General features: G+C 36.5%; 2 protein-coding genes across 3 annotated transcripts in view; one reads left to right on the forward strand and one right to left on the reverse strand.

The window, feature by feature from the left end:
• Window positions 1-15,126, forward strand: part of akna (AT-hook transcription factor) — a 28,042-nt gene extending 12,916 nt beyond the window's left edge. The window contains exons 11-22 of the mRNA XM_038268306.1: window positions 847-1,022; window positions 1,144-1,290; window positions 1,490-1,706; window positions 3,570-3,676; window positions 3,839-4,083; window positions 4,712-4,862; window positions 7,207-7,359; window positions 8,401-8,537; window positions 8,806-8,910; window positions 9,090-9,188; window positions 9,474-9,615; window positions 13,996-15,126. Of these exons, the coding sequence (XP_038124234.1) occupies window positions 847-1,022; window positions 1,144-1,290; window positions 1,490-1,706; window positions 3,570-3,676; window positions 3,839-4,083; window positions 4,712-4,862; window positions 7,207-7,359; window positions 8,401-8,537; window positions 8,806-8,910; window positions 9,090-9,188; window positions 9,474-9,615; window positions 13,996-14,236 (1,920 nt within the window). The 3' untranslated portion in view covers window positions 14,237-15,126. The remainder of the gene's footprint in view (window positions 1-846; window positions 1,023-1,143; window positions 1,291-1,489; window positions 1,707-3,569; window positions 3,677-3,838; window positions 4,084-4,711; window positions 4,863-7,206; window positions 7,360-8,400; window positions 8,538-8,805; window positions 8,911-9,089; window positions 9,189-9,473; window positions 9,616-13,995) is intronic.
• Window positions 15,127-17,538: 2,412 nt separating this feature from the next.
• Window positions 17,539-25,044, reverse strand: part of stxbp1a (syntaxin binding protein 1a) — a 48,697-nt gene continuing 41,191 nt past the window's right edge. For both annotated transcript variants that reach the window (XM_038268265.1, XM_038268264.1), the window contains one exon: window positions 17,539-18,575. In XM_038268265.1, coding sequence (XP_038124193.1) covers window positions 18,493-18,575 — 83 coding nt within the window. In that variant the 3' untranslated portion in view covers window positions 17,539-18,492. The remainder of the gene's footprint in view (window positions 18,576-25,044) is intronic.

Here is a 25,044-nt window from a genome sequence, read left to right on the forward strand (position 1 = left end):
CAGCATAGAAATAAGTGACAAAAGACAGAATAGCTGATCCTGGAAAAGTCTATTTGTTGCTGAAAAATGTTTTCACAATATTGGGATTTGAGAACATTACTTAGTCCAAACTTGCTCATTTAATTATTTAAAAAGTTAAATATCAATTAATCTGTTTCCTGTATAAGGATTCTACTTCAGAAATATTAACATAATTTTAGTTCAGTCATTTGTTCATTTAATATATATATATATATACTGTATGTGTATATGTATATGTGTATATATATATATATATATATATATATATATATATATATATATATATATATATATATATATATATATATATATATATATATATATATATATATATATATATATATATATTCAATTTTATTCAGTACTTTTTTGTAAAATTGAATTGAATGACTGGATACAGACCTTAATATCAGGGTTAGTAGATAAATGAACAAAAAATTGTAAATTTAGAACTTCAGTCATAGAACACTTTATCTAATGTTTGACCTTATCTTGAAAAAGCTTTTTTTTTCTTATTAATTTTTATAGCACTTTACATTATCAGAATATCTTATTTTTTATATAGTGTATCTAATCTGGAAAATTATAAATTTTTTCCAAATGTATGACTTTACGTCCACATCAGAACATGTTTAGCTTTATTTTTCTCACTAATATGTGGAACTGGTATAGAAATGTTTTAGCTTTTTTGGTGAGAATCTAATCCTCCTTGGTTTGTTCCTGTTTCTTATGGAACAAAAACTGTGATTTGAACTTTATCATCATAATATTCTTTGTAAGTTTTTAGATCGTTTAAATTCAGTTAGCATCCTCTTCTCTTCGCAGAGTATATCTGAGCCTTTCCAGATTGATCCTTCTCCTGCAGCTGAAGTAGAGGCTAGTTTAGCTAGTGAAAGGAGTGATAGTGATGATGATGAAGAAACTCTCAAGATTATCCACCAGAGACCTTTAATTAGCAAAGTGGGATGTGATGAGCAGGAGCAAACTGAGCCACTGCAGCAGTAAGTGAGAATTTTCTAGTTCTAATTTAAAATTGAATATTCCCAATAAAGGAAAATGATTAGATCCGTTTAGATGCAGATAAGTATGTTTGTTTTGTTTTTCCTCCTTTCCTTTAATTAGCGACCAAACATCGAATGAGCTTTCTAAACTTCTCAAGTCTCCATCGTGCATTTCTTTAAACAACCCTTCAATACATCATGAGAACAAGGAACATAGGAAAGGTCTGAGAAATGGAAACGATAAAGTCCTGGAAACTCAAACGCAGAGGTGAGTCTTCAGACCGGAACAGAAAAAAAAGATTTTATATGAACTGATGCATGTTTCGGTGAAAAGGTGGTAATACATTTTAAAGCCGTTATGTTTTGTTCCTTCAAGTGTCGTCTGCTTGTGGGCTTTGAAATTATTTTCTTCTTTAAGATCAGGATAATTATACTGACCTATGGACACACTTGTATTTCTGGAGCAGAAAAGTGGACTCAGACCACGACTCTCCACCTTATCCAAGCAGTCAGCGTTGTTCTGTCACCAGACCTCCTCCCTCATGCAGTCCGTCCTCTGCACGCAACAGAAGAAGGTTGGAGAGGAAAGCGTCTCCCAGCAGCAGCATGAGCAGCCTAGCGGATGTCGGATCGGCATGGAGGAACTCCAAAGTTCAAACAGGAGGCAGGAAAGCGCCGCCTCAGGCGAGTTTTAGCTGTCATTTACAGATATGGGATCAGTTTATCTGTTCTGTAGAAGAAATCTATTCTGACATGTTTTCTTTTAACTACATATTAAATCTTAATTGTTTCCTTAAAGTCATAAGGAAGCGGCTGTAATGGTTGCATTACCGAATTCTCCCGAGTGGTCCACGACTTTACACGAGTGAATAAAGTGAATGTGATTGGTCGTTTATCAAAGGGGGCAGGGTTGTTGTGGCGGAAAGGTCGCAAGTACGTTTGGTTGTGGCCAGTTTGTTGGAAGCATCTTGCTATGGACAGCGGAAACATACAAGAGGAGGAGAGTTTTGTGTCGGAGGTCATGGATGAGTCTCCTCCTTCATACATTTTTTATTTAGATGAGGAAAGCGGGGACAAAGTTGTTGTGGAAGAGGACGCCAGAGCGGCAGAAGCTTGGTTTGGTGTAGAAGGCTTACAGCCGTACATGTTGAACACACGTGAACACTAGGATGTAACTCAATGATAAAGTAAATTATTATTTTTTTATTTCAACCATTGCGTATATTAGCTGGGACATATGAATCAAGATGCTATGACAGAAAGAATTTGAATGACAGTTGAGCGTTGATATATGATTGGTCGAATTTAGGTGTTCAGGCTGACGTATAACTAACTGGCCTGCATAAAATAACGAAGAAAAACCACAGATTTTAAGACTTTCTTAATTTTCTAACTTTTTGGACAATATCTTTTGATAAAGAGTACATTTATAAATGTGTTTAAGCCAGAATGATTTGACATTAAAATATAACTTCACTACGACTTTAACGCCATTTGTGCATACAGCCTTGTTGAGAATGCTCTAGATTTAGAATGGCTTTAAATGGGCTATTTTTTATTTTTTTTTTATCAATTTTTTTGCAATGTGACTTAAAGGTATAGTGGAAGACATTCTTTTTCTGGGTGGATCATCAAAACAAGTTGTCCTCCTAATTATCAATCATTCTGGTGATATGTTTACGTATTATGTAGTGTGATAAAATAAACTGCATCAAAAATAAATAATAGCCTAAGGCTAGGCGCTTAGTCAATAAAACGGAAAAAATGTATATTTTGCTTATAGAGATTTTATTTTTGGTAAATCTTGGATTTGTTTCCCAAATCCGCTCCTCCGGCTTCCAAAGATCAGGGTGGCATCAGTTACTGTTCTTAGCTGTATACTCATAACTGTTAAACTAGCTGGGATAACACAAGATGCAAACATTTAGTTAGTTGAATTTTTTTTTTTTATGAAACATGATTTTTACACATCTTGAATTTTATTGCCCTTCAAATTAAGGTCAGCTCCCAGAAGAGATGATTGAAATCAAAGGAAGTTTTCAAAAGTAATATGTGTTATTTGTCATTTTGATTATGAAACCTAAGTGAGAAACAATAGATTAAATGAATTTGGAAGAAAAAAGGGAGATTATAGCTTTTTAAGCCATATTGCCCTGCTCCAGTTACTACCTGTTTTGGACCCAAAAGGGTCTTTTATATATATATATACACACAGCAAGTGCTTATTTTAAATAGTTGTGGCTTCAAATCTGACAATAATGATGATGATTATATTTGATTACATTATTGAGCAGCAATTGTTTTATCACTCTGTTTTCCAAGCAGCTGTATTTTATCGTTTATTACAACAAACTGGGAAGTGGTTGTAAAGAATCTGAGAATCTGGCACTCCTCCACATAATTAACATTATGTTAGAGACATTTGAACTGTGCTGTCTAATTGTTATCCAACACGTTGCTCTGGCTTTGTGGATTTTCATCATTGATTACACAAACTAAAGGCTTGACAAACACATGTTAATATATACACGTCTTTTTTCTGATCAGGATCGGATCATCTCTCCAGAAACAGACAGTGGGTTTGTTGGTTCAGAAAGCAGCCGTCTGCCTCCTGCAGCAGTTCCCCTTCTTTCCCACCAGAGGGCAACAGAGAGGTCATTATTCCAGCAGCATTTTACCACCATCTTCTCATTTTGCTTACTTTTCTTTCCTTACACCATAGCAGTTGTAAGGACAGGATTTAGAGCATTTTTTTTTTTTATCTCACCTGTTCTTTCTCTCTTTGTTTGTTGGAATTTCCTGATTTGGTCCAACAGTGTTTCTGCACCTCAGGACGGAAGCTCTAAGAGACAGCAGCCAGCATCTCTGTCCCCAAGTCACTGGGATCAGGAGCCCATAGATGACCCCACACTCGACTTCAATCAGAGGAGGAGAAGCAGGCAGAGGAGGCGTAACCTCTCCTACTCTCCTAAAGGCTTCATCAGTCAGAAAAAACAGGACAGAACGGACGATAGATCGAGTGATCTTTGGATAAGTGACTCAAGTACAACTAGAAGCAACGGTAAAAATCCACTCAAGATGATGTAAAAAGTTTTTTGATGGCTTTATATCTCAAATTCTCATCATCTGAACTGCGAGAGTTTTGGCCTTTGTTCCACACGTGTTTATCTTGTTTAAGGTTGTGTCACTTCACCTTTATGAGTCAACATTCTCACTTTAACATATTTTATAAACATATTGACACAAAATACAGAACAAATAATTTTGTGAAACTAAAATTAGTTTAATGCAATAAAAAACCCAAACCTGCTCATTGAATGATTGTTTCTGAACATTAAAACATAAAAACAGTGACATATATGTACCCTTTATTTTACCTCTCATTACTAGTATTTCTTTTGCAACAAACTTATTCTATTGAATACAACCAAAACTAATATGTTCTAAACTTTTCTTATTATTAGATATTAGAGTTTATAATTTCAAGCAGGAATGCTTTTTACCAGAGTGCTTAAACACTTTTCTTCAGGTTTAGTTTATTAGTTTGGACAGAGTGGTCCTACAGTCCTAAATGTGAACATATAAAGCTCAGTTAGTTGGAACCAAGTTGACAACATTAAGTGAAAATATTCAAGTATGTTTAATATTTAGTTTTCAGTGTTTTCCTGCTGCTCTGTCTGTTTCTACAGCCGCCTTGGCCTCTGAGGAGCAGCAGAGCGACCCCTTCACTGGAACTATAGCCTCCCCACTCAGCTCCCACTCCACCTCTAGACCAGCTGCCAGCCGTCGCCAAGGTGACCCTCTCAGAGCACCAAACTCCAGCCAGGCAGGGAATCACAAGTGAGTGTAACTGCAGGTGCCATGGCGATAACTGAGTAAACAAGGCAGTTGCTCGGAGCAACTCCTGCAAACAAGTGCATTTAGAGCCAGATCTAAACAAGGACGTATTCTAGATCCAGCTCACATGGATGGAGCTAGATCATCATTAGGAACAACTGTGGTTACAGATTTATTAAAGTTACTTGGATTTTCTTTTTTTTCTTTTGGTCTAAAAAGAATTTGACAATTTCTGTGACCAAACAAGTGTACAAATCATTCAGTAAGACCTATTATAATCTTTATGCAGGACATTTGAGATGAATACAAGCTTTGTGTTTGCAGAAGTGACAAATAGTTTCAGGTTTCCCGCGGGTCCTTAAAAAGTCTTAAAAGGCATTGAATTCTTCAAAATAAAACTAAGGCCTTAATTGGTATTAAAATGTCTTAAATCAGTCTTTCGTAGGTCTTAATTTTGTAAAACATCATAAATAGGATTATTTTTATTACGATTTATTTTTGTAATCTAAATAAAACGTTAAAATTGACATTATTTTTTTTTTTATTAAAAAAAATAATTAACGGCTCGCCATCATTGGTTCCGTCCTGATAGCGGAACCAATAAAGCGTTGTTGCGGCCGGGACATTTGGGAGATGCGCCATTAACTTTTTGTCTGGAAAATATGAGCAAGTGTAAATGTAACGAAAATTGTCTCCAGCCAAGAGTTTTCTCCATGGCTAAAACCAGGGAACATACATGAGGCTCAGTGGATTTTGTGCAAGAAGTCATTCAAGCTCAGAACGATGGGAATTAAGGCAGTGGAGTCACATGCGAAGCGCCAAACACAAAGCGTCAAAATCGAGTTACTGAGAAACAGCCGGTATTTCTCAGTTTTGTTCCACCCTTGTCTCTGCAACGCCTCCACTTATCACCAAATCAAACATACTAAGAAAACCATACAAAGAAAAATAGCTGCAAAAAAGACTTAGCACTGGTTATGTTGTGGCTTTAAAACTGATTTGTTTTGTTCCCTGCTAAAACAAAGTTTGTGAATTCAGTTAAATAATTGTTAAAAATATCTGTCATTTGTGTGTTTTTAGCTTTCTTCCTGTATGGGAAGCTTTTCAAAATTTGAAACATTAATGCAGTGGTTTATGTTGAAATAAACTTTTGGGTTAAGTTGTCGCAAGCAGGTTTTTTTTTCTTGTGTTTCTTGTGAATTTGGTCTTAAATTTTAATTTCAAGTGGTATTAAAAAATCTTAAAAAGTCTTGAATTTAACTTAACTTATGCTGTAGGAACCCTGAGTTTAATCTCTAAGATTTTAAGTTTTTATAACTTAGACTTTTGGGTTGGACTATATGAGCATGATTAACTGAGCTCTGGGCTCCGGTTTGGCCTTTCAGCACTGCAATTTTTTTTATTTTTGTAATTTGCTGATGTGTTCAGGAAGCCTAGGTTGCTTCAGATATAAATAAAAAATCATATTGCCAGATAAACCTGTTTTTATGCTACAGCCAGAATTACTCAAACACTCACAGATTCATATGACAGGCCGATTAGTAGGAAACTCTGGATTAAAAGCTCTGCTAAGGGGTAGAACAAAATGTTATCGGAGGAAGAGAACACCTATGGATGCCTTAAAATGAGCCGGAGGGTCTTTGTTTATGCAGGTTACATTTTTCTGCAAATCTGTGCTTTTTTTCAGCTTTGTACTTATTAGGCTTCTGTAGTTCAGAGCGACTTGGTTCATCTTTTTTTTTTATGTATCCTTATAACTTATAAACTAGCTCACACCACTGCAAACAGCTTGTAGGTTATCTTTTAATTGCCTCCAGTGGCAATGCCTGCAGAGTTTTTTACCGTTTAATTTTACAGTTTGGATTTAGTTGTAGATTGAATTTAGCTAAACTATTTTTGATCAAAAAGCAATATTATTAGATTACAAACACACTGTAAATGCCTCACATTGTGTTATTATTGGAATAAGTTACCTTTTTTATATTCTAATTTCTTTAAGACTCATGTATAATCCTTCTTGATTCTCTGTATTTTATTTCAGAATCTGCAGCTTTTGAATGAGATTACTTATAGGAGGTACATTCTATTGTCTGCTGCATGGTTTGGTGTTGCATGTTTATTTTCAGAGTGTGTCAGTGTGCTTATTATGAGACTGACTGCTATGTACTAATCTGATTTGAACAAAGATTGACCTGAGATCTTCACATTAAAGCCGTTTTTCTGCTCACATCATTTGGAGTTTACTGATAATTACCAGAGATGTCTTTGTGTTGATTATTGATTTATACTGAATCTAAACTTCCAGGTAGATTAATTTTTATGGTTCTGTTGTCTTCTTTTTTATCAGGGATGTATTAAAGACACTTCAGCATGAAGTAGATAGACTCAAGGAGAAACTGGATAGCTCTCCGAGAAAAAAGGAGCCTCTCAGCGCTGTGACAGCAGCTCCTTCAGCTCAGAAGAGCTGCTCTCATCACAACACCTCTTCACCCCTAATCAGGTCTGTTTTTATCCTCTGTGTGCAGATAAAAACTGGATTTTTATCTGCTGTTTTTACTGATTTCTGTTCAAAATGACTCCCATGACAACCCCGATTAAAACACGGTTTATGTGTTTAAAATGAGAACATGAATTATTTTTAAACTTGTTCCTTTTTTATTGCCGCAAATAACAGTCAGTTCAACCAATCAACAACCTGTTGGTGTAAGTCTGACAACCTTGAAATAATGTTAATGAATAATTTTATTGGGCACACTCTCATCATCCTGCTCTCTGACTTTGAACATTTGACCTTTCTGCCACCTTCAACATCCAGTCTTTCAGACAGGGAAGACATGTTTCATCCACAGCCCTCTTCCTCTGAACTTTAGAGTTTCTCTGTCAGTTTTAGTTCTAAAGTTTGACCTGGTCCTTACAAAACTTCCATTTCCATCAGGATGACGCCAAAAATTAACCTTTTTGACGTCATCAGCACAAGTTGTGGTTTGGTTTCATGGGGTGATAAACTCATCCTTTCACTATATTTGGCTGATTTGTTCAACTTACTTCTTATGGTAGACATATGATGAATATAAGAGATTGATGCAACTTTAGGAAACTCCTCTTAAAGGTGCAGTAGGAGATCTTTTCTGATGCATTTTTTTTACTTAAAGATCTCCCCACAGCCGCTTAGTAAGCAGTGAAATAGAAGGTCTGGAAGTGAAACTAAAATAAATGCTCCCCGCTACAGTGAGAAATCAATGAATAACCCCAACCAATCACAAAAGATAGTCTGTTGTACACGATTGCTTCCTGACACGTCAGTCATGGTCGTCTGCTTGTCCCTTCCCGTGTGCGTACCCTGACACATGAACGAATCGACCCTCCAATGCTTGTCCAGGACGCCATGGCTGGACGCTAGCCACTGTTATGCTACGTTCACACCTAAAGCAGCAAAAGCAGAAAAAATAAATAAATTCATGACATTGACAAAACATTGTAGAATATGAAATATATTCCTTGAGGGTTTGTTACATTTTTATCCTTCGTTCTTTTTATCCAGGGAATGTTGGAGTGATGTCAGTCTGGCGAGGAGATCGACTCGATCTATCGACTCAATCGAGCAGGAATCTGTTTCCTGTAAACCATCGAGAGCGACTACATATGCTTCCCCGAAACAACAGCAACAGGGCCATGTCTGTAAGTTCATCTAAAATGATGCATGGTCGATGGCATCAAATTAAACTTACAGCCTGTTTTATAAACTGCAGTAAAATATTCAACCCCTAATTGAATAATTTGTGCCATAATTTAAAAGAATTCATCAATCTGATGATGATCGGTATCTGTTATCCTGGGGTTTTTCATGAGCATGGTGGATGTGAAATGTTGCGACCTTTTTGCATAAATTCATCCTATATTTTGGCTTCATTGAAGACATGTTGTGCGGTGGATCATGTGTTTTCAGTAAGGAGATCAGATGTGGAGCAGCAGGTGTCCAGATGTACCCAAACATCTGTAGCAGCTCACAGCCTCCCTACGGTCAATGTGCGCAGCAGGAACACACAGACATGTAAGGATTTCAGCATCATCTTTCTCAAAGCTTAACCTTTTTGAGCACATAGCTTTAGGCTGTTGTCAGACCTCTTCTATCTTAAATGAAATATAATTATGCAGGTTGAGTGGTGAAGGTGAAAGAGCTTTATTCACTGTTTTGATTTGTGGGTATTTATTTATTTCTTTTTTTTACAGGGATGTCTCCGGCTCCTAGTTCTTCTGATGAACCTGATGTCAGAGATCAGAGTCTTCACTGTCTTCAGTGTTCGTCTGTCCTCAGAGGACCTGCTGAACGTAAGTCATCCAGATTCATCATTAAAAAAAAAAAATCTAAACCTGTTTCTGAATTCATCCCTTATACAAACTGAGATGTACCATGAGTTATCTGTTCTGCATGACATGTGCTAGTAGGGCCACTTGGTGGCAGCAGAGAGCTATCAGGTCCTACACCATCATTGGACGCCTCAGACCTTGCAAATGCTGTTTGCAAACTCTATATAGAGATTGTTTTGCTGATTTATGCTGGGATATATTTAAAGGAAATACATTTATTGAGCAGATAATTGTTTCTATTTCCAGATTGTTACAGAAACCATCCCTCCACTGACTTAAATCGCCAGCCAACCGAATCCTCTGACAGAGCCTCCAGTAGGAGATACACTGCAGCTTCAGTTCCACCCCCAGCCCTGCAGTATGTGCCTTGTTACCCACCCCAATTTTTGTAAGTCGCCTGAATGAAGAACAAGGTTTGACCAAACAAAATACTGGTTAATAAAGTGGTGGTGAAGTATTCAGCAACATTTATAGTGGAATTTTTTTTTCATAGCTTTCCATGTCAAAGCAGGGAAGATGTTGGCCGTATTAACCTTCTAGAATTAGTTTACAATAGCTTACTTTGAATTAATACAGCATTAGAATATCTTAAAATCTAATATGTATTTGTTTTTCATCTTTAATCTCTTAAACATAAACATACTGACATTTGAAGGAATTCTTTATGCATAAACGTATTTCAAGACGTATCTCATAAACTGGAGTTGGATTTGATATCTGAACTAATCTCATTTACTTATTTCTCTGCTTCAGTTACCATAAAGTAAAAATATATCTGGTTTTCTGCTAGTTTTACAGCACAACAATGATTATATATATATTAAAGTCATCAGCCACACACATAAATTAAAGTCAGCATCTAGGATCTCTAAACTAAAGTAACTCATACATCAGGCTCAGAGAACTTAAGAGAGCATAAAGCTGCAGCTTTATTCCTCTTTAGGTCACTGCATCACCAGCAAGACTTTTACTGCTGGTTCCTACAAGGTAGAAAGACCCGATCCTGAAGCTCATCTTAATGCTAAAGGCACTCTTGGTGTATCTACTTACTGTATGATCTTAGGCAATATTATCAGTAAGTAGTTCACATGCTATTACTTATAATGTAGTACCTTGAAGTACCTACATTTTTTTTTTTTCCCTTGACAGACTAAGTGTAATGTCTGTGTAAAAAAAGGTTTATTTCTAAACCATTTGCCAAAAATAATATTAAAGGCAATACCAGAAAACACCAAATATGAACTGAATCACCAAAACAAATCATTATAGGAACATGTTCAAAAAAGGAAAGTTTACTTTCCTTATATTCCCATGGTTTCCTCTAGATAGACCTAATTTATTACGTCTCTGTCATTAAAATGTCCTTGAAATGCTACATACGTTAAATTTAACTTAATTTTCAAATAATAATCAATGTGTAAAAATTTATTAAATCCACACTTCATACAGCCAATTTTACTAAAAAGGCAGAAATCAGAGGAGCACACGTTACCTTAAAAGGGATACAAGCTGTGTCGTAATAAGTTCATTCATTTAGTGCAACAGATTCATAGGGGGAAAAAAACTTGATGAAAAATGATGTGTAGTGACTATTTGTAAATTAAAAACCAAAGCTTAAGTGATCAAACTGAACTTGACTGTGACTCAAGTAATCACTTAGTGCAGCTGGTTTGTGGTCCCTAAAAGACGTCTAAAATTCCAATTCAATGGTGAATTTTTCCAAGCTTGCAGGCAAGAAAGAATAAAAACAATGCATGTTTACAGAATTTCCTATCTTTTGCTCTCCTTGCTGCATTCATTTGACTCACTAAATAAAAGAATAAACTAAACAAAATGATAAACTACAAATTTATCCTAAACACCTACAGGAAACAAAGCTATTCTTTAGAAATGTACTAGAAAATGTCCACATTTCAGGACAATTCAGCTGCCTGTGAGACGACGCTTAGGGTATCAGGGAGACACAGCAGCTGTCGCGCTGTCATGAGACAATGACAGTAGATCATTACTGCCTTCACATGAAGTCACTAAACTCACCGAAAATTGAGAAAATGGTAAGTAGATTGGTGTCTAGTCGCTTAAAAAAACGAAAAAAAAAAAAAAGGTTGTGCCAGAGGGGTGTACAAAGTTCCCTAATGTAGGTGCAAAGTCACTAAGTAAGCAGCTCTGGTCTGTTCTCTCCAGCAGGCTGCAGCCACCAGTCAGATTCATCTACAGTATAAACCAGCCTCACAGCACAATGGATTTTTGTTTTTTAAAAAAGTTTAAATTTGAACATTTCATGATATTAAAGTAAATGTTAAACTCCTCCTTTTAAATTTTTTCCTAAACGTTTCGCAGCTTTTATTTTGCTCTGGTGGTGTGCCACAACTAATTACATGTAGCGGAAACCCTGGCCTCTATCATTACAAACATAAAATGAATCCATATCAAAATAAAGCAGAGTATAGATTCAAAGATAATTTCGGCCGTATTCCAAATGTTTTTCTGATTTTGCCACCACTTATAAAATATTTTGGGCTCCCAGTGACCTGTGGTGTTAAAGTAAAGCGAGTGGTAGAAATACAGGAAGCCAAAAAGGTCCCAATTTGCAGCTTTCCAGCACCTGAAAAAAATAAAGTTTCAATGTGCCAGCAGGTGTGAACTAAACACTTAATGGCTCTAACCGTCACAACAGGTATGTGGTTAACATTTAATCTATTCTCACATTAGAGGACCTTATTTATTTTTGTCTTAACTTTTATTTTGAAAGACCAAGGTACCAAAAATATCCTTTATCTTTTTCTTTCCTTATACTAGAGAGATGGCCTTCTGGTTGGTTTAGCAGATGGTCTGTAGAGCATCACTAATTCAGTTTAGAAAAGGTGGTATTACACTTGACTAATTTAACTATGATTTCCACTATAAAAATGTTATTTTGAAACTAGTCCTGCTATGGAGAACCTGGCCACTAGTTCTTGATCTTCTGGAAGACGCAGATTTCTGTTGCACACAATATCCAGGACTTGGACTGAAACTGTTACATTTATTGTGAGCTACTTCTGAAATCAATATTTCTGCAGCCATGACTTTCTGGAACATTGCAGCAGAGTCAAAGGTTGATATACCAAGCTATACCAGGCTGCACTGATAGGAAAGAACCCCCAGCCAAGTAGGGACTGCATTTACAGTATGGTACGTCAACAAGCAGGCATGTATTTAAAATCTTTTTTTGTTGGTATATTGTAAAATCAACATTTTCAGTGAAACATAATTTGGGTTTTTAATTATAAGATATAAAACTATTTTAAAATGCTAAGCTGCTATAATTAATTAAATAAATTCACTTTTTGATCATTTACGGGGAGTGGGTGATTATGTATGGGGCTCCGATTGTAAAGTTAGGCAGTAAAGAAAATTAGGATTTATGGTTATTTAGCATGTTTTAAAAGAAGAATAAAGGGCTTATTTTTTTTCCCCAAGTCATTTTTTCCCCCTGTAATTCATTCAATTATAAAAATCTTACTTTGTTAAAAGAATATTTAGCTCCAAATTAGATATTTATTTAACAAACTAAATATTCAGCTATCTATGAGCTAGATAAATATTTAGCTAGCTTGGTGCAAGCTAAATTTTTAGCTAGCTCCAAGTTAGCTAGATATTTATTTGGAGCTAAATATTTATTTAACAAACTAAATTTTTTGTTTAGAGCTTAAGATTTATCAAACTAAATATTTGATTTGAAAACTTAATATGTAGTATGGAGCTAAATATTTAGGAAACTACATTTTTAATTTGCAAACTAAATATTAATTTAACAAAGTAAGATTTTTATAAATGAATGAATTTCAATTCAGTTTATTTCTATAGCGCCAATTCACAGCACGTCATCTCAAGGAACTTTACAGTTCACCAGATCATACAGTCAAATTGATTTAAAGTTTTCTATCTAAGGAAAACCAGTTGATTGCATCGACTCACTGACTCGAATGCAATCCCTCACACTAAGCATTCTTGTAGCGACAGTGGAGAGGAAAAACTCCCTTTTAACAGGAAGAAACCTCTAGCAGAACCAGGCTCAGTGTGAGCGGCCATCTGCCGAGGCCGACTGGGGTTCAAGGAGACAGAAGCAGAGACACAAAAGGCAGCTGTAAAAGGCGGCCCCGTCCAGGAAACACACAGACAGGCAGACGAGCACCGAGCCAGCTCACATGTCAGAGGATGAAGAGAGCACATCCGGGCAGTCACAGTCAGAGAAACAGGACTACACTGGAAAACAGGCCGATCTCCAACATCTATAAACAAAGGTGTTGATGGAAGCAGCACAGCTGATATTTCTCTCCAGGATGGAGTCACAGCCAAACAGGAACAAATGAGGCAAAGCTACTATGAGAAAAAGCAGAGAGAGCAGAACGTTAGAGATTGAACTAACAGATTCTGCACAGCGGGAGAATAGAGAGAGAATGAAACAGAATGATCAAATAGGGGTCCCTATGTCCTCCTGGAGTCTAAGCCTATAGCAGCATAACTATAGTGATAGCTCAGGATAACCTGAGCCACTCTAACTATAAACTTTATCATGAAGGATGGAAAAAAAGATTAGAAGAAAATGACCCCCCTATGTTTCTCTTAAAACACACTAAATAACCATATTGCTCCTAATTTTTTACTACGTAACTTTACAAATGGCACCCAATAGAATGTGATCCTCAGATGTAAAAAGTCCTAAAGTTATAGTATTATTTTATTTCTTTATTTTTACCAAGATGTACATGTTTCCATTTTATAGATTGTGCCCCACTCCTGTGTATACGTCTGACTTCATGGACTCAGGACTGATGAGACGCTCCAAAGAGAAGACTGGGCCGAGAAGACGTTCCCACTCTGACGGTCACCGTTCAGTGGATGGCTCTCTGGACAGAGCCATCAGAGCAGCTCAGAACATGAAACAGACATCCAGACACATGGCTTTCTCTCTGGCTTCAGGTCTGCAGTACCATAAGCTGCTCACTCAGTCCTGCAGCCATTAGACTCCAGACACCAGAGAAGAGTAAACCCAGTAGTTCAGGTTAGTTCTGGGTGAGGCAGGACAGCAACTCGACCGCAGTGAAAATAAATCTTGCAGTTTATAATGTTACACTGATTCATACTCAGGAAAAACTTTTCTGTTGATGTTTTGAAGTAGTTTTTTCTGCTCCTGAAAGGGAATTTATTTCATGTTTACATTAGACGATTTGCTGCCATACACTAAAATGACTTGTTTTCTAATAATGAAGTAATGTAGATACTATTTTAATTTATTTATAGAATATAAAGAAAAAATCCTAGTTTTTATAAATCCTGTTTGTGCTTTTATATATTTATTAGCTCTTTCTTGTAGAAATCTGAAACTAACTTCACACATAATGTATAAAAAATGTTTTTAACACAGCCTGATTCTGTATCTTATTTACACACTGCCTGCAGAGATCCATCTTATTACAGAATACCAGAGCAACATTAATTCATGTTATCAAGGTTATGTGACCATTATTTCTTGGACATATTGACTGACGACTTGTCCACATCTACACCGACCAGCAGATGATGACGCTGGCTGAGCCAGTTTAAATGGTTCTTTGAGTTAAGTCAAAACAAAAAGCTAAACTAGACAAACTGTACTAACTCAACTTTCTGTGTATATAATGGGGCATTTCAGTAGTTTTCATTTTTGTCTAGAACAGTTTTTTTTTTGTGTGTGTGGGTGTATGTTAAGAGTTTAAAGTGAAAAAGGATTATTCTGTTTTGGGAAAAAGTGTCGGGCTCAGTAAATTAGATGAAGATGATTTAATCATCAATTCAATTCTTCTAACAGATTCTTTTTTGGATTTAGGTTTAGACTGATGATGCCTTTTTTTTTTTTTTTTACCTAAACCATCTTGTAGCTTAGGTTATATGTTTAGGGAAACCGTCCTGCTAGAAGCTGAACCGACACCCTCACCCTCAAGTCTTTTGCCTTAAACAGGTTTTCTTCTAACATTGGTGAATATTTATCTCCTCCAATCTACATTTTTTTACCAGCTTGCTTGGCTCTGCAGAAAAAAAGCCCACCCTGGAATTATGCTGCCACCATGTTTCAGCATGAAGACGATGAAGATAAGGAGTTTTGTGTTTTGCATGTACCCCAAAAAGTTAAATTTTTAGTTTCATCTGAGACTAAAAACATGGTTTTTGATCAATCTAAAGCAGGATTTCTTCTGGCAATCAGCGTCCATCTTCAGGCTAATCCTAAATGTCGGATTGGTAGAGTACAAAACTAGCAGTTGTTCAGTCAAGATTATATTACCCGAGCTGTTGAGCTCTGCAGTTCCTCCAGAGTTACCCTGGGCCTTTTGGCTGCTCTCCTTCCCCGTCCTGTCGGTTCAGGTGGACAGTCTTGGTTGGTTTGTAGATGTCTGATACACTTTCCAATTTTTATAGATTGCAAAAATGTGCATGCTTTTAAAATGAAAGAATAATCTAAATTTTTGTATACTTTACCCCAAGTTATGATAATTTCTACTAAAAATCAAGAGAAAATGCAGTTAAATGTTTGGTTGTAAAATGATGCAACGTTAAAAGTCCAATGGTGGTGTGATTCTGATTTAAAGCAGAATTAAATGTCATTTTTCTATGTAAATCTATGTTTGATAAGGTTAACAGTTGATCTTTAACAGTTTTGGTCTTTGCAAGAAAATATTTTTGGCTGTCGAGAATTTTCCAGGAAGCAGCCTCACTTAAGTTTTTCTTCGCATTTTCTTCTTTTCAGTCAAACCTGTAAGCATAATACTGTTTTTATTTTATAAACTAACAATTGAAAGAATGTAATATGCAATGGAAGCCAATTTATTAGACAGCCTTAGTACAGAATGGGTACACATGGAAGTACTGTTTGTGCTTACACACTCGCAAACATACAATCTCAATAAGTGAGACACTTTTAAGACTGACTATTCTTTTTTTTTTCTTTATAAATAACTTTTAAATAAATAAGGAAATTGGGCAAAATAAAGCTTATACAACAGTGAATGATGATTAAAAGTATTTGCATCACAGAAAAGTCATTCTAGTGCAATATACAACTTGTTTTGCCTGGAAAGAGGCTATGGGAGAGACGCAGTATCACATAGTTTTAGTTTTTTTTTATCTTTGCAAAGCCATTCAACTTTAGGGAAGGGGTTTACATTGCACCAGAGGAAAAAAAAACTGACAAAGTATAATATTTTACCTAGTTTACCTCTAACATCTAGAGCTAAAACATCACTAACAGTGGCTTCACATTAGCAAATTAAAGAAAAGGTTTCACTACTGCACTGTTGTAAAATAAATCACCATTCAACAGTAAGACGCTTAAACAGCAACATATGGCAGATACACAACACTACTCAGTGCATGGCCCAGTGACATTATTACTAATGAAAAGACCTTAGTCTGACAATTACAATACTGAAACAAAACTGGGCCTTTTTTTAGGATTACTCATTAGATATCAGCAAGCAACAGCCTTTTTAACAACAAGTCGTTTCAGAGTGGAAAAAAAAAGAGTGCAGGACGCTACAGGAAAGGCAGTCGGAGGAGGGATGGTTTTAGCTTAAATGTAATTCTTGTTTTTCTCCTCGTCTTTCTTATCAAGCTTATTTGGTGAATACATAAACCAAGAACTTGTTTGTGTATCAAACACTCAGCAGAACCAAACTAGGAAAAAATATATCTGAAATACCTTTAACACTGTCCTCCTTATTTGTGCCTGTTATGTGCTTAACCTTTTAACGACAGAAATGTTTTGGAAAACGGCTCGGGTCGTTGGATTAACATAAAATGGCAAATGAGCTAAAAAGGAAATTAAAGGAAATGATTTAAACCACTAAAATGTTACTTTGGAAAATTTTCATAACATATTTATGGTGTTACCTGGAATTATTTAATAAGAATTTAAAAATATGTGCTTTTAAACGGGTTAGCTTAGCCTGCTTGGTTTGCCTGTAGTCAACTGCAATGTTTTCCATGTCAGCTAGCTAGCTAGCAAAAGGTTGGATTATAACTTATAGGTTTAAATTTTGGTTTAAATGGCGGTGTTTTAGGTGCTCTTATTTAAGTTGTTTGATGGTAACAATAAAATGTTAAATGTATTTATAAACTGCAATAAAAACGTTAGGCTTATTAGCATTATTAGATAAGAGCCTGTTAGAGTTCTGCACCAACAATATTTGTTGTAAAAGCTAAAAGTGGAAAATGTGATTGACAAACATTTTTGCTGGATTAATGCTAAGTTTAAAAAAAAGAAAAAAAAAAACATTTTGCAGTAAGCTTTCGATTTTTTTTTTTAAATCAGCATTTTTTGCTAACACTTATTGGCAAAGAAGCTAATTTTAAAAAGCACAGTGATCACCTACTAATGTATCTAGGATGTCAAAATAAAAACAGATGATTTAAATTTGAATATGTTTTCAAAACAATAATTTCCTTTTTTAAACAGTATCTCCTGAAGAATGGTTTCCCTTGGCTTATAGGCTTATGAAACTATCAGTACGTCAGCAGATACGCTAAACCTGATAGAAAATAATGCATTCAGTTAGGAGATAAGTTTAAAAAGGGAGGAAAGTTTGTACATAATTTAGTTACCAAGCATGTTTGAAAATGTTTGATACTCAAAGTAAAAGTTTTTGGTGTGGTATTCAACCTCAAGACAATAAGCTAAATAAATCTTCTGCACTCAAACCACCCGGATTTTACACAAACACAGAACAGTCCTCACAAGTCCAAGCATGCTACTGAATACAAACATCTCATACGGGCGGATAGTGCTCCTCTCTGTGAAATATGTATACATATATTGCATGATATATATTTTATAAAATGAATCTTTCAAAGTGCACATCCCCCTACGATCTGCCCAACAATAAAACTCACACCTAGGAGGTAAGCCAAAGGAACAAAGGAAAAAATATTGTTTACACATTCTAGCAGGGTTTATAATCATAGCATACAATGTCATTTTGGTGCTTTGCATTTTATGTGGCCTTCTCATATTTATCTTTTTAAATAAATTTTGATAGTTGCATCCATTGTAAAACACAAGAATACTTGCAACAGTTTAATTCTTTGATATAGCTTTTTTTTTTATCATCTAAGATGTCTTTTTTTTTCTCAAGCAATATGCATACAGAGTTGATGGATAGGATTTGGCTGGGGAAGATGTGGAGGTAACAGGGCAGGGACGGGGTTAAGAGGGATGAAGGTATGAAGAGCAGAATTTGACTGAAGGACTTTAGCTCGTCACTTCCTCGTCTGGTTTGTTCATGGCCTTGAGCTGCTCCAGCAGGCAGGTGGGAGTGAAGATGTGGGTCGATCCTGGAGATGACATACAAGAAGAGCATCAGAGCTGTACATTGGTTTTAATACAGACTTCAAATGAATGTGTTTTCAGCTTTTGTTATGAATGCCTGCAGCAGATGACGGCAGCCTTGCATAACATTGAAAGAAAAGATGAAAGCCCGAAGTTATGAAATCATCAGTTAGTCATAAGGTTAATAATGAATCATGTTTCAAGGAGTGTAGGTGAGAGGTATTTCATCCTGAGCTTTAGATTTGCATTCCTTCATTTTAAAAAGCTGCTGCCAAAGTCAAATGGAGCATAAATGTTTAACAATTCTTTACCTGTTTGCCCATAAACTTGGTTTTAAAGAATCAATTCTGGAGATCTAGGACTTCCAATGAAATATCTTTGTGTTTATTTTAACCAAAGCCTGAAAGTTATTCAGCAGCATTGCTGGGACTTAAATGCAATAGCATGCACATGCGGCCGAGACCGAAGGTCACAGTACAAAACGCATGAGCAAGCAGGAAATTACCACAAGCTGTCTCTACCAGAAAGACAGGAACACCTCACGGCTTTATTCCTGTACATACCAAGTTAGATTTTGTTTGTCAAATTTCATCTTCCAAAGTAAATAACATTGATTGAGTTTAGGGCTGCAACAACGAATCGATAAAATCGACTTTTAAAAGCGTTGGCAACGAATTTAATCATCGATTAGTTGTGTCGCGCGATTAATGCGTCATCCGCCGCCGCCGTCATCCCGGGGAAGAAAAAAAAAATATGGCGGAGCGAGTCAGCGCCGCAGTTGCTCAGCGACTTTTCAGACCCCTCCAGCGACTATTTTTTTAAAAAGCGACTAGCGACATATCTGGCGACTTTTTACGGTGTCACTGGCGGCTTTTGGAGGCTCTTACGTGAAAGCATGTATCGTTCCTACTCTTGTCCTCCAGCGGCAGCTGCTGCCGTGGGGCGCCTCCCCCATCCCAACGCCTTTCTCCCTCTCCCACAGGAGTCCCTCTCAGCGTGGCAGTCAGAGCCGCAGGATTTTAGTGAGGAGTTTACCCTCAGCGTCCAGACTGCAAATGAAGCGCGCATGCCCCGGGATTGACGGCGCAAATTGATCACAATAATTAAAATAGCCTGCGCTTTGTAAAGTGAAAAAAGTCGTAACATGCAACTTTTGTAAAAACAAATTAACATGGCACGGAAGCACCACTGTTATGACGCAGCACCTGAAAAGAAAACACGTTGGAGCCCTCAATGGCAGTGAAGAGAGCTGATCAGCAGGATGAACCATCATGTTTGCTTCATTTTAAAGTGGGGAAACGTAACGTTAGTTTCTCAGGTAGCTCATCTGATGCTTTCCTTACCGTGTTAGTAGGTTACAGACAGTGATAAGGTTGGCTACTTATTTTACTTTTAATTTCATTTGAATTAGCTTAAGCAGCGTTTATATTTTCTTTATAAATAAATTAATTTGCAAATTATGAGGGCAAGGCTTTTAAGGTTTAAATCTTCTGGCAAAGATAAAGTAAAGAAGATCCTGCAATTTATGGAAGTAAAGCAGAATAAAATCCAGCAAGATCAGTAATATGTCAATTAATTATCTGCCACATTCCCATGTAAATATCTGTCATTGGAGGATGTGTTTTTAGCACCCCTAGTTCTCTCATTTTTATTCCAAATACAATTTATAATTTGAATCACAGGGCTATTTTTTATCTCTATGGTTCAGTATTTTCTCAAGTAGCAACTTTACTTTCCTGTCTTAAAAGGCAGAACTCTTCTAGTCTAAAAAAACTCATTTGTTGAAATGGGGGGACCTATTGTTTGAACCCCTTAGAGGCTTTAAAAACTAAAATGCCTGTCTCTTTTTGCGCTTTATGAAACAAAGTACCCTATATTTTGTGGATGTACAGCTACATTTCTCATGTAAGTTTGCGTAGTTTTAACACAAACATTTATTTTTCATATTGCACCAGTACAGTTAATGAGAAACCTGTACTGGTGTGCTTGTTTGTTCTGTCTAAAATGTTTATTTTGGAATAAAGAGGTTAATATAAAAAAAATATTTTGTGTCCGATTCATCGATTAATCGAAAAAATAATCGGCCGATTCATCGATTTTCAAAATAATCGTTAGTTGCAGCCCTAATTGATTTGATATAATTGATTCAGTTCAAAACCTGAAACTTGTATGTGGGTCAGTTAAGCACGAAGATAAACTTCCTGTTTTTGGTTCTGCTCATTTTGCAGATTATGCATTTCTATTAATGAAAACCAAAAATTCAATTTCTCAGAAAATCTCAATATAAAGTAAGATCAATTTGCTTTTTTTTTTTACACTATATAGAATACTTTAAGGTGATCAGTCTGGTTTCTATAAGAGTGACTTTCAGCTTTTGTACATGATTTGTTCTGATGCCTTTAATGGTTCTTCTGAGAGAACACCAGGTTTGCTGCCAGTTAAGCTACGCTATATCGTCTATATCCACCCATTTGTTGACACATCTGCAAATGTAGGCAGATGCCAAGTCCTGCTACAAAAAGAAATTATAAAGGCTTTCTGCAGGTCAATTGCAAACTGTTGCCTGTTCATCTTCTACTACCACACCTCTTCATTCCATTAAACTTTCCATTAAAATGCCTGGATACAGCATTTGTCAGCCAACTTTTAACAATTTTTATTGTTGTTTTGATTAGTTTGTGCCAAACCACATATAATCTAAGATATAAAAAATGATAAAATATTTTGATGCGATAAAAAAACGTTTTCTGTGAAGCTTAATCTTGACTCTCTAATAGATGTTATCCAAATAGCCCAAAAAATAAACAGGATTTATCCCTTTGTGTGTAATCTATACATAATTTGTACATTGAAATTCCAGAATTAACTTTTTACTGAATAGGATTACAGATTATAGGGCAGGTATCATGGTGACTAAAAGCAAAGTTGAACTAACAAAACATCAACTACCAAACATGTCAAACAGTTTGTAAGACTCTACGGGCGTTTGTGGGGTAAACGGGACACTGACTAAATAGAAAAAAGGTTTAGAAAAATACTACTGATAAAGAATAGGTAGACATGAAATCCCAAATTTAAGAGGAAACTTGAAGCTCAGTGACCCTAATGAGACGGAGATGAGCAGTCGTGAAGCTGAAGACACATTTCAGACATTGTACAACTTGAAAGGTGTTTACAGGAGTAAAGCAAACGGTTTGTGCTCCACCACCTTACAAGATTTAGAATCAGCCTAAACTGATGATAAAAGAGACAAGCAGACACTTTGATTTACTCCCCACACCTGTTCAAACTTATTAACGGAGTTGGACTTACAAAGGCTTGTTTCTTTGGCAAAGCTGTGTGTTTTTATTATTACATGAGTTTATTTTCTTCACCTCAAAGAATTTGGAGCATCATTTAGAAGTGAAAGACAGAAACCCCTGTCAAGTTAAAATATCTGGATTGAGGAACGCACATTAGTGGACAGGCTCATAAAAACAAACAGCTTTGTGGGCCTTTGTTCCTGCCCCAGAAACACAGCTCGGACTTTGATTTCCAACTACACAAGTTCACTAAATGTGTAGAAAACCAAAACAACAAAGCTTAAACGGTAATCAGTTTTAGTTAGCGATGGTCTTTTTGCTCGGGAATGCAGCAGTATGCAGAGGAGCAGACCATACAGCTTGCTGTGAAAGATGATTTCTAATTTCTGTACCTTACTGTTTAACAGGTTAGTCATACATGAGATAAATGCTCTTAGGTTGCAATGTACTACCTTTAGACTTTAAGTGTGTTTATGTGTAGTCCTGCAGAAAGCATTTCAGTTAAACCCACTTTTGTTTTCCTTTAAGAGAAACAGACTTTCTTGTAATTTGTTATTGCAATCTTTTCCATGGTCATTGGATCTTATTTTTTACTGCGGTTTTACTTTGAAATTGTCTCCTGCCTCTGTGTTCAGCTATGTCTATATTTGTTGTTTTAGCTGCGTTTACTTCGTAGATGAAGCCTTTGTGAGACCTGTCAATGATACTGCCATCAGGCAATCTTATTTCCTATAGAAAATATCCCCATTTCAGCCGCCCTGTGTATAGCCGCACTTTTTGCCTCAGTGAATGCTCATGATGATTCAGATTCCAGGTCATAGTCATTCCAAAAAATAAAAAAAAAAACAAACTACTGGACTTTATTTTCCAAGTCTGAAGACGTTTCACTTCGCATCCAGGAAGCTTTCTCAATTCAAAATGTCTGGAGTAGCGTTTGAGTTCCAGGTTTATAGAGTGACCCAAACAAAATCCTTGTTATGGCTTAGAACAGCGGTCCCCAACCACCGGGCCGTGGACCAGTACCGGTCCGTTAGTCATTTGGTACCGGGCCGCACAGAAAAAAGTATATATATAGATGTAATTTATTGACGATCAGAGTCTGAGTGATGTTTTATTTTGAAAAATATAAAAAAATTGCGGTATTCTCTCCCAATTACATCAGTCGGTGCATCTGTGCCTCTTGACACAGGTTAATTCAGGTCAAGACTCATCCTATCTATAACATCCTGTCTTTGTGAAGCGGGATTTTCTGCAGTTACAGCGACCAAAACAAAGCTACGGAGCAGACTGGACATCAGGAGCACACTTTGTGTGTCATTGTCTCCGATTACGCCTAGATGGTACCGGTTTGTTGTTTTATTTTTATGCTGTTTGTATTTGATTTTATGCCAGTCGTATCATTTTACTTGATCGTATTTACCCCCCCCACCCCCTCGGCCGGTCCGTGAAAATATCGTCTGACATATAGCGGTCCGTGGTGCAAAAAAGGTTGGGGACCGCTGGCTTAGAAAACATGCCAACTGAACTGAAAAAATGGGTCCACCCCTTGGTAATGGGGAGTCGTTGTTGGCCTGCTAAACCCGTTACTGGCCCATGCCTCTGAAAAGGGGAGTTATTAGGGTCATTGTTGACCTGGCTGACCAGGTGAGATGGGGGTGTAGATCATAGCGGGAAGGAGGCCTTTTACGTTAAGAGAGCAAAACCAACCTTAAACAGAGAGGGTGGTCTCAGGTTCTAGCTCCCAAAAACCTATAACACAGCGATAGAGTTGATTCCTTCTCGCTATCAGCTCAACCCGCATCACTATGCAGGGGACCAAAACATTGTTGGCCTGGTCAGCCAGGCCAACAATGACCCTCCCCTTTCAAAGGCATGGACCAGTATCGGGTATTCCAGGCTAACAACGACCTCAATGATTCTCCATTACCGAGGGGTGGAGCTGTTTTTTCGTTTTAATTTGTATGTTCCCTAAACCATAACAAGGCTTTTGTTTAGGCCTCTCTATAAGTCTGGAACTCAAATGCTACTCCAGACATTGTGAATTGAGAAAGCTTCCAAGATGGGAAGCAAAACGTCTCCAAACTTGAAACAAAGTCCAGTGTTTTTTTGTTTTTGTTTTTTTTTTTTACTTTTTTGGAATTCACTTAGTTAAGCCACCTCCGCGATCCTTATTTATGCTTTACCTGGCCCAATTATTCTTTGATAGCTGTACAGAAATCATGGAATTAGCTACTGTGGATGATATCACTGTTTTTTACTATATGTAATACTTAAAAGTACACCTGGCTCAGTGCTTCTCTGCTCCAACCGCTAACATGTACCCTTTGAATTTGGAAAGTAATCTTGTTTTAGTTCTTTCATGCTTAGGAGTTTTGTTTTTCCCAGTAAAACCACTGAAGGCAACACCTGATCAAAGTGTAGTTTTTGTTTTCCTTTGCACTGAAAACTAGTTTTGTTCAGTGTTTCTTTGTTTAGCCCTTTCTTTCCAGCATAGAGCTGTTTTAGGAACAACTAATGAAAAAAAATTGCACTCTGCTTTTCTTAACCATAGAAAGTTCTCTTTGCTCAGTTTTCTCTTTGAACAATTTATGAGTCAATTAAATATTAGAGCAGCCATTCAAAAGGCAACATCTATTGATCAAGATCATTTTAGAAGATTACAGTGAAGTCTGTTTTTTCTTTTCTTAAGTTAAGCTCATCTGTAGAAACGTTATGAGCATGTGATGGTGAGCTGAGAGGACGCTGTTTTTACACAGGAATAAAAATAAAAACACTTTTCTTTATTTAAAAAAATCAAGTATCTTCCCTTAAAAAAACCTGTGACTGTCAGAACTCTGCAGTGAAGATGTTTGAGTAGATTAAAACGTGAATGAGTGAGAGACGGTCTGAAAGGACTTATGGGTGGCCGTCATAAATCAGAGTGATTTAATCCACCCATTTGAGATGAGGAGAGAAGGCAGCAGGGATGGAGCCACGACATCCTCAGAGCATGGCTGCTGATTGGCAAAGATTACCACAAATGTATGAGTTCTGCTAATGTGGCAAACTTTTATCAAATATATCTGGAGATCCCTAAAAAAAAAAAAGTTTGAACTATTTTTCTAAAGCTTCCACTTTGCTTCCAGTGATTGTTCACAATTTGATTCCCTCACTGCTATCTTCGAGAGTTGGT

The sequence above is a fragment of the Cyprinodon tularosa genome, unplaced genomic scaffold (assembly GCF_016077235.1).
Source record: "Cyprinodon tularosa strain WSP-4 unplaced genomic scaffold, ASM1607723v1 ctg7, whole genome shotgun sequence".
Lineage (NCBI taxonomy): Eukaryota > Metazoa > Chordata > Actinopteri > Cyprinodontiformes > Cyprinodontidae > Cyprinodon > Cyprinodon tularosa.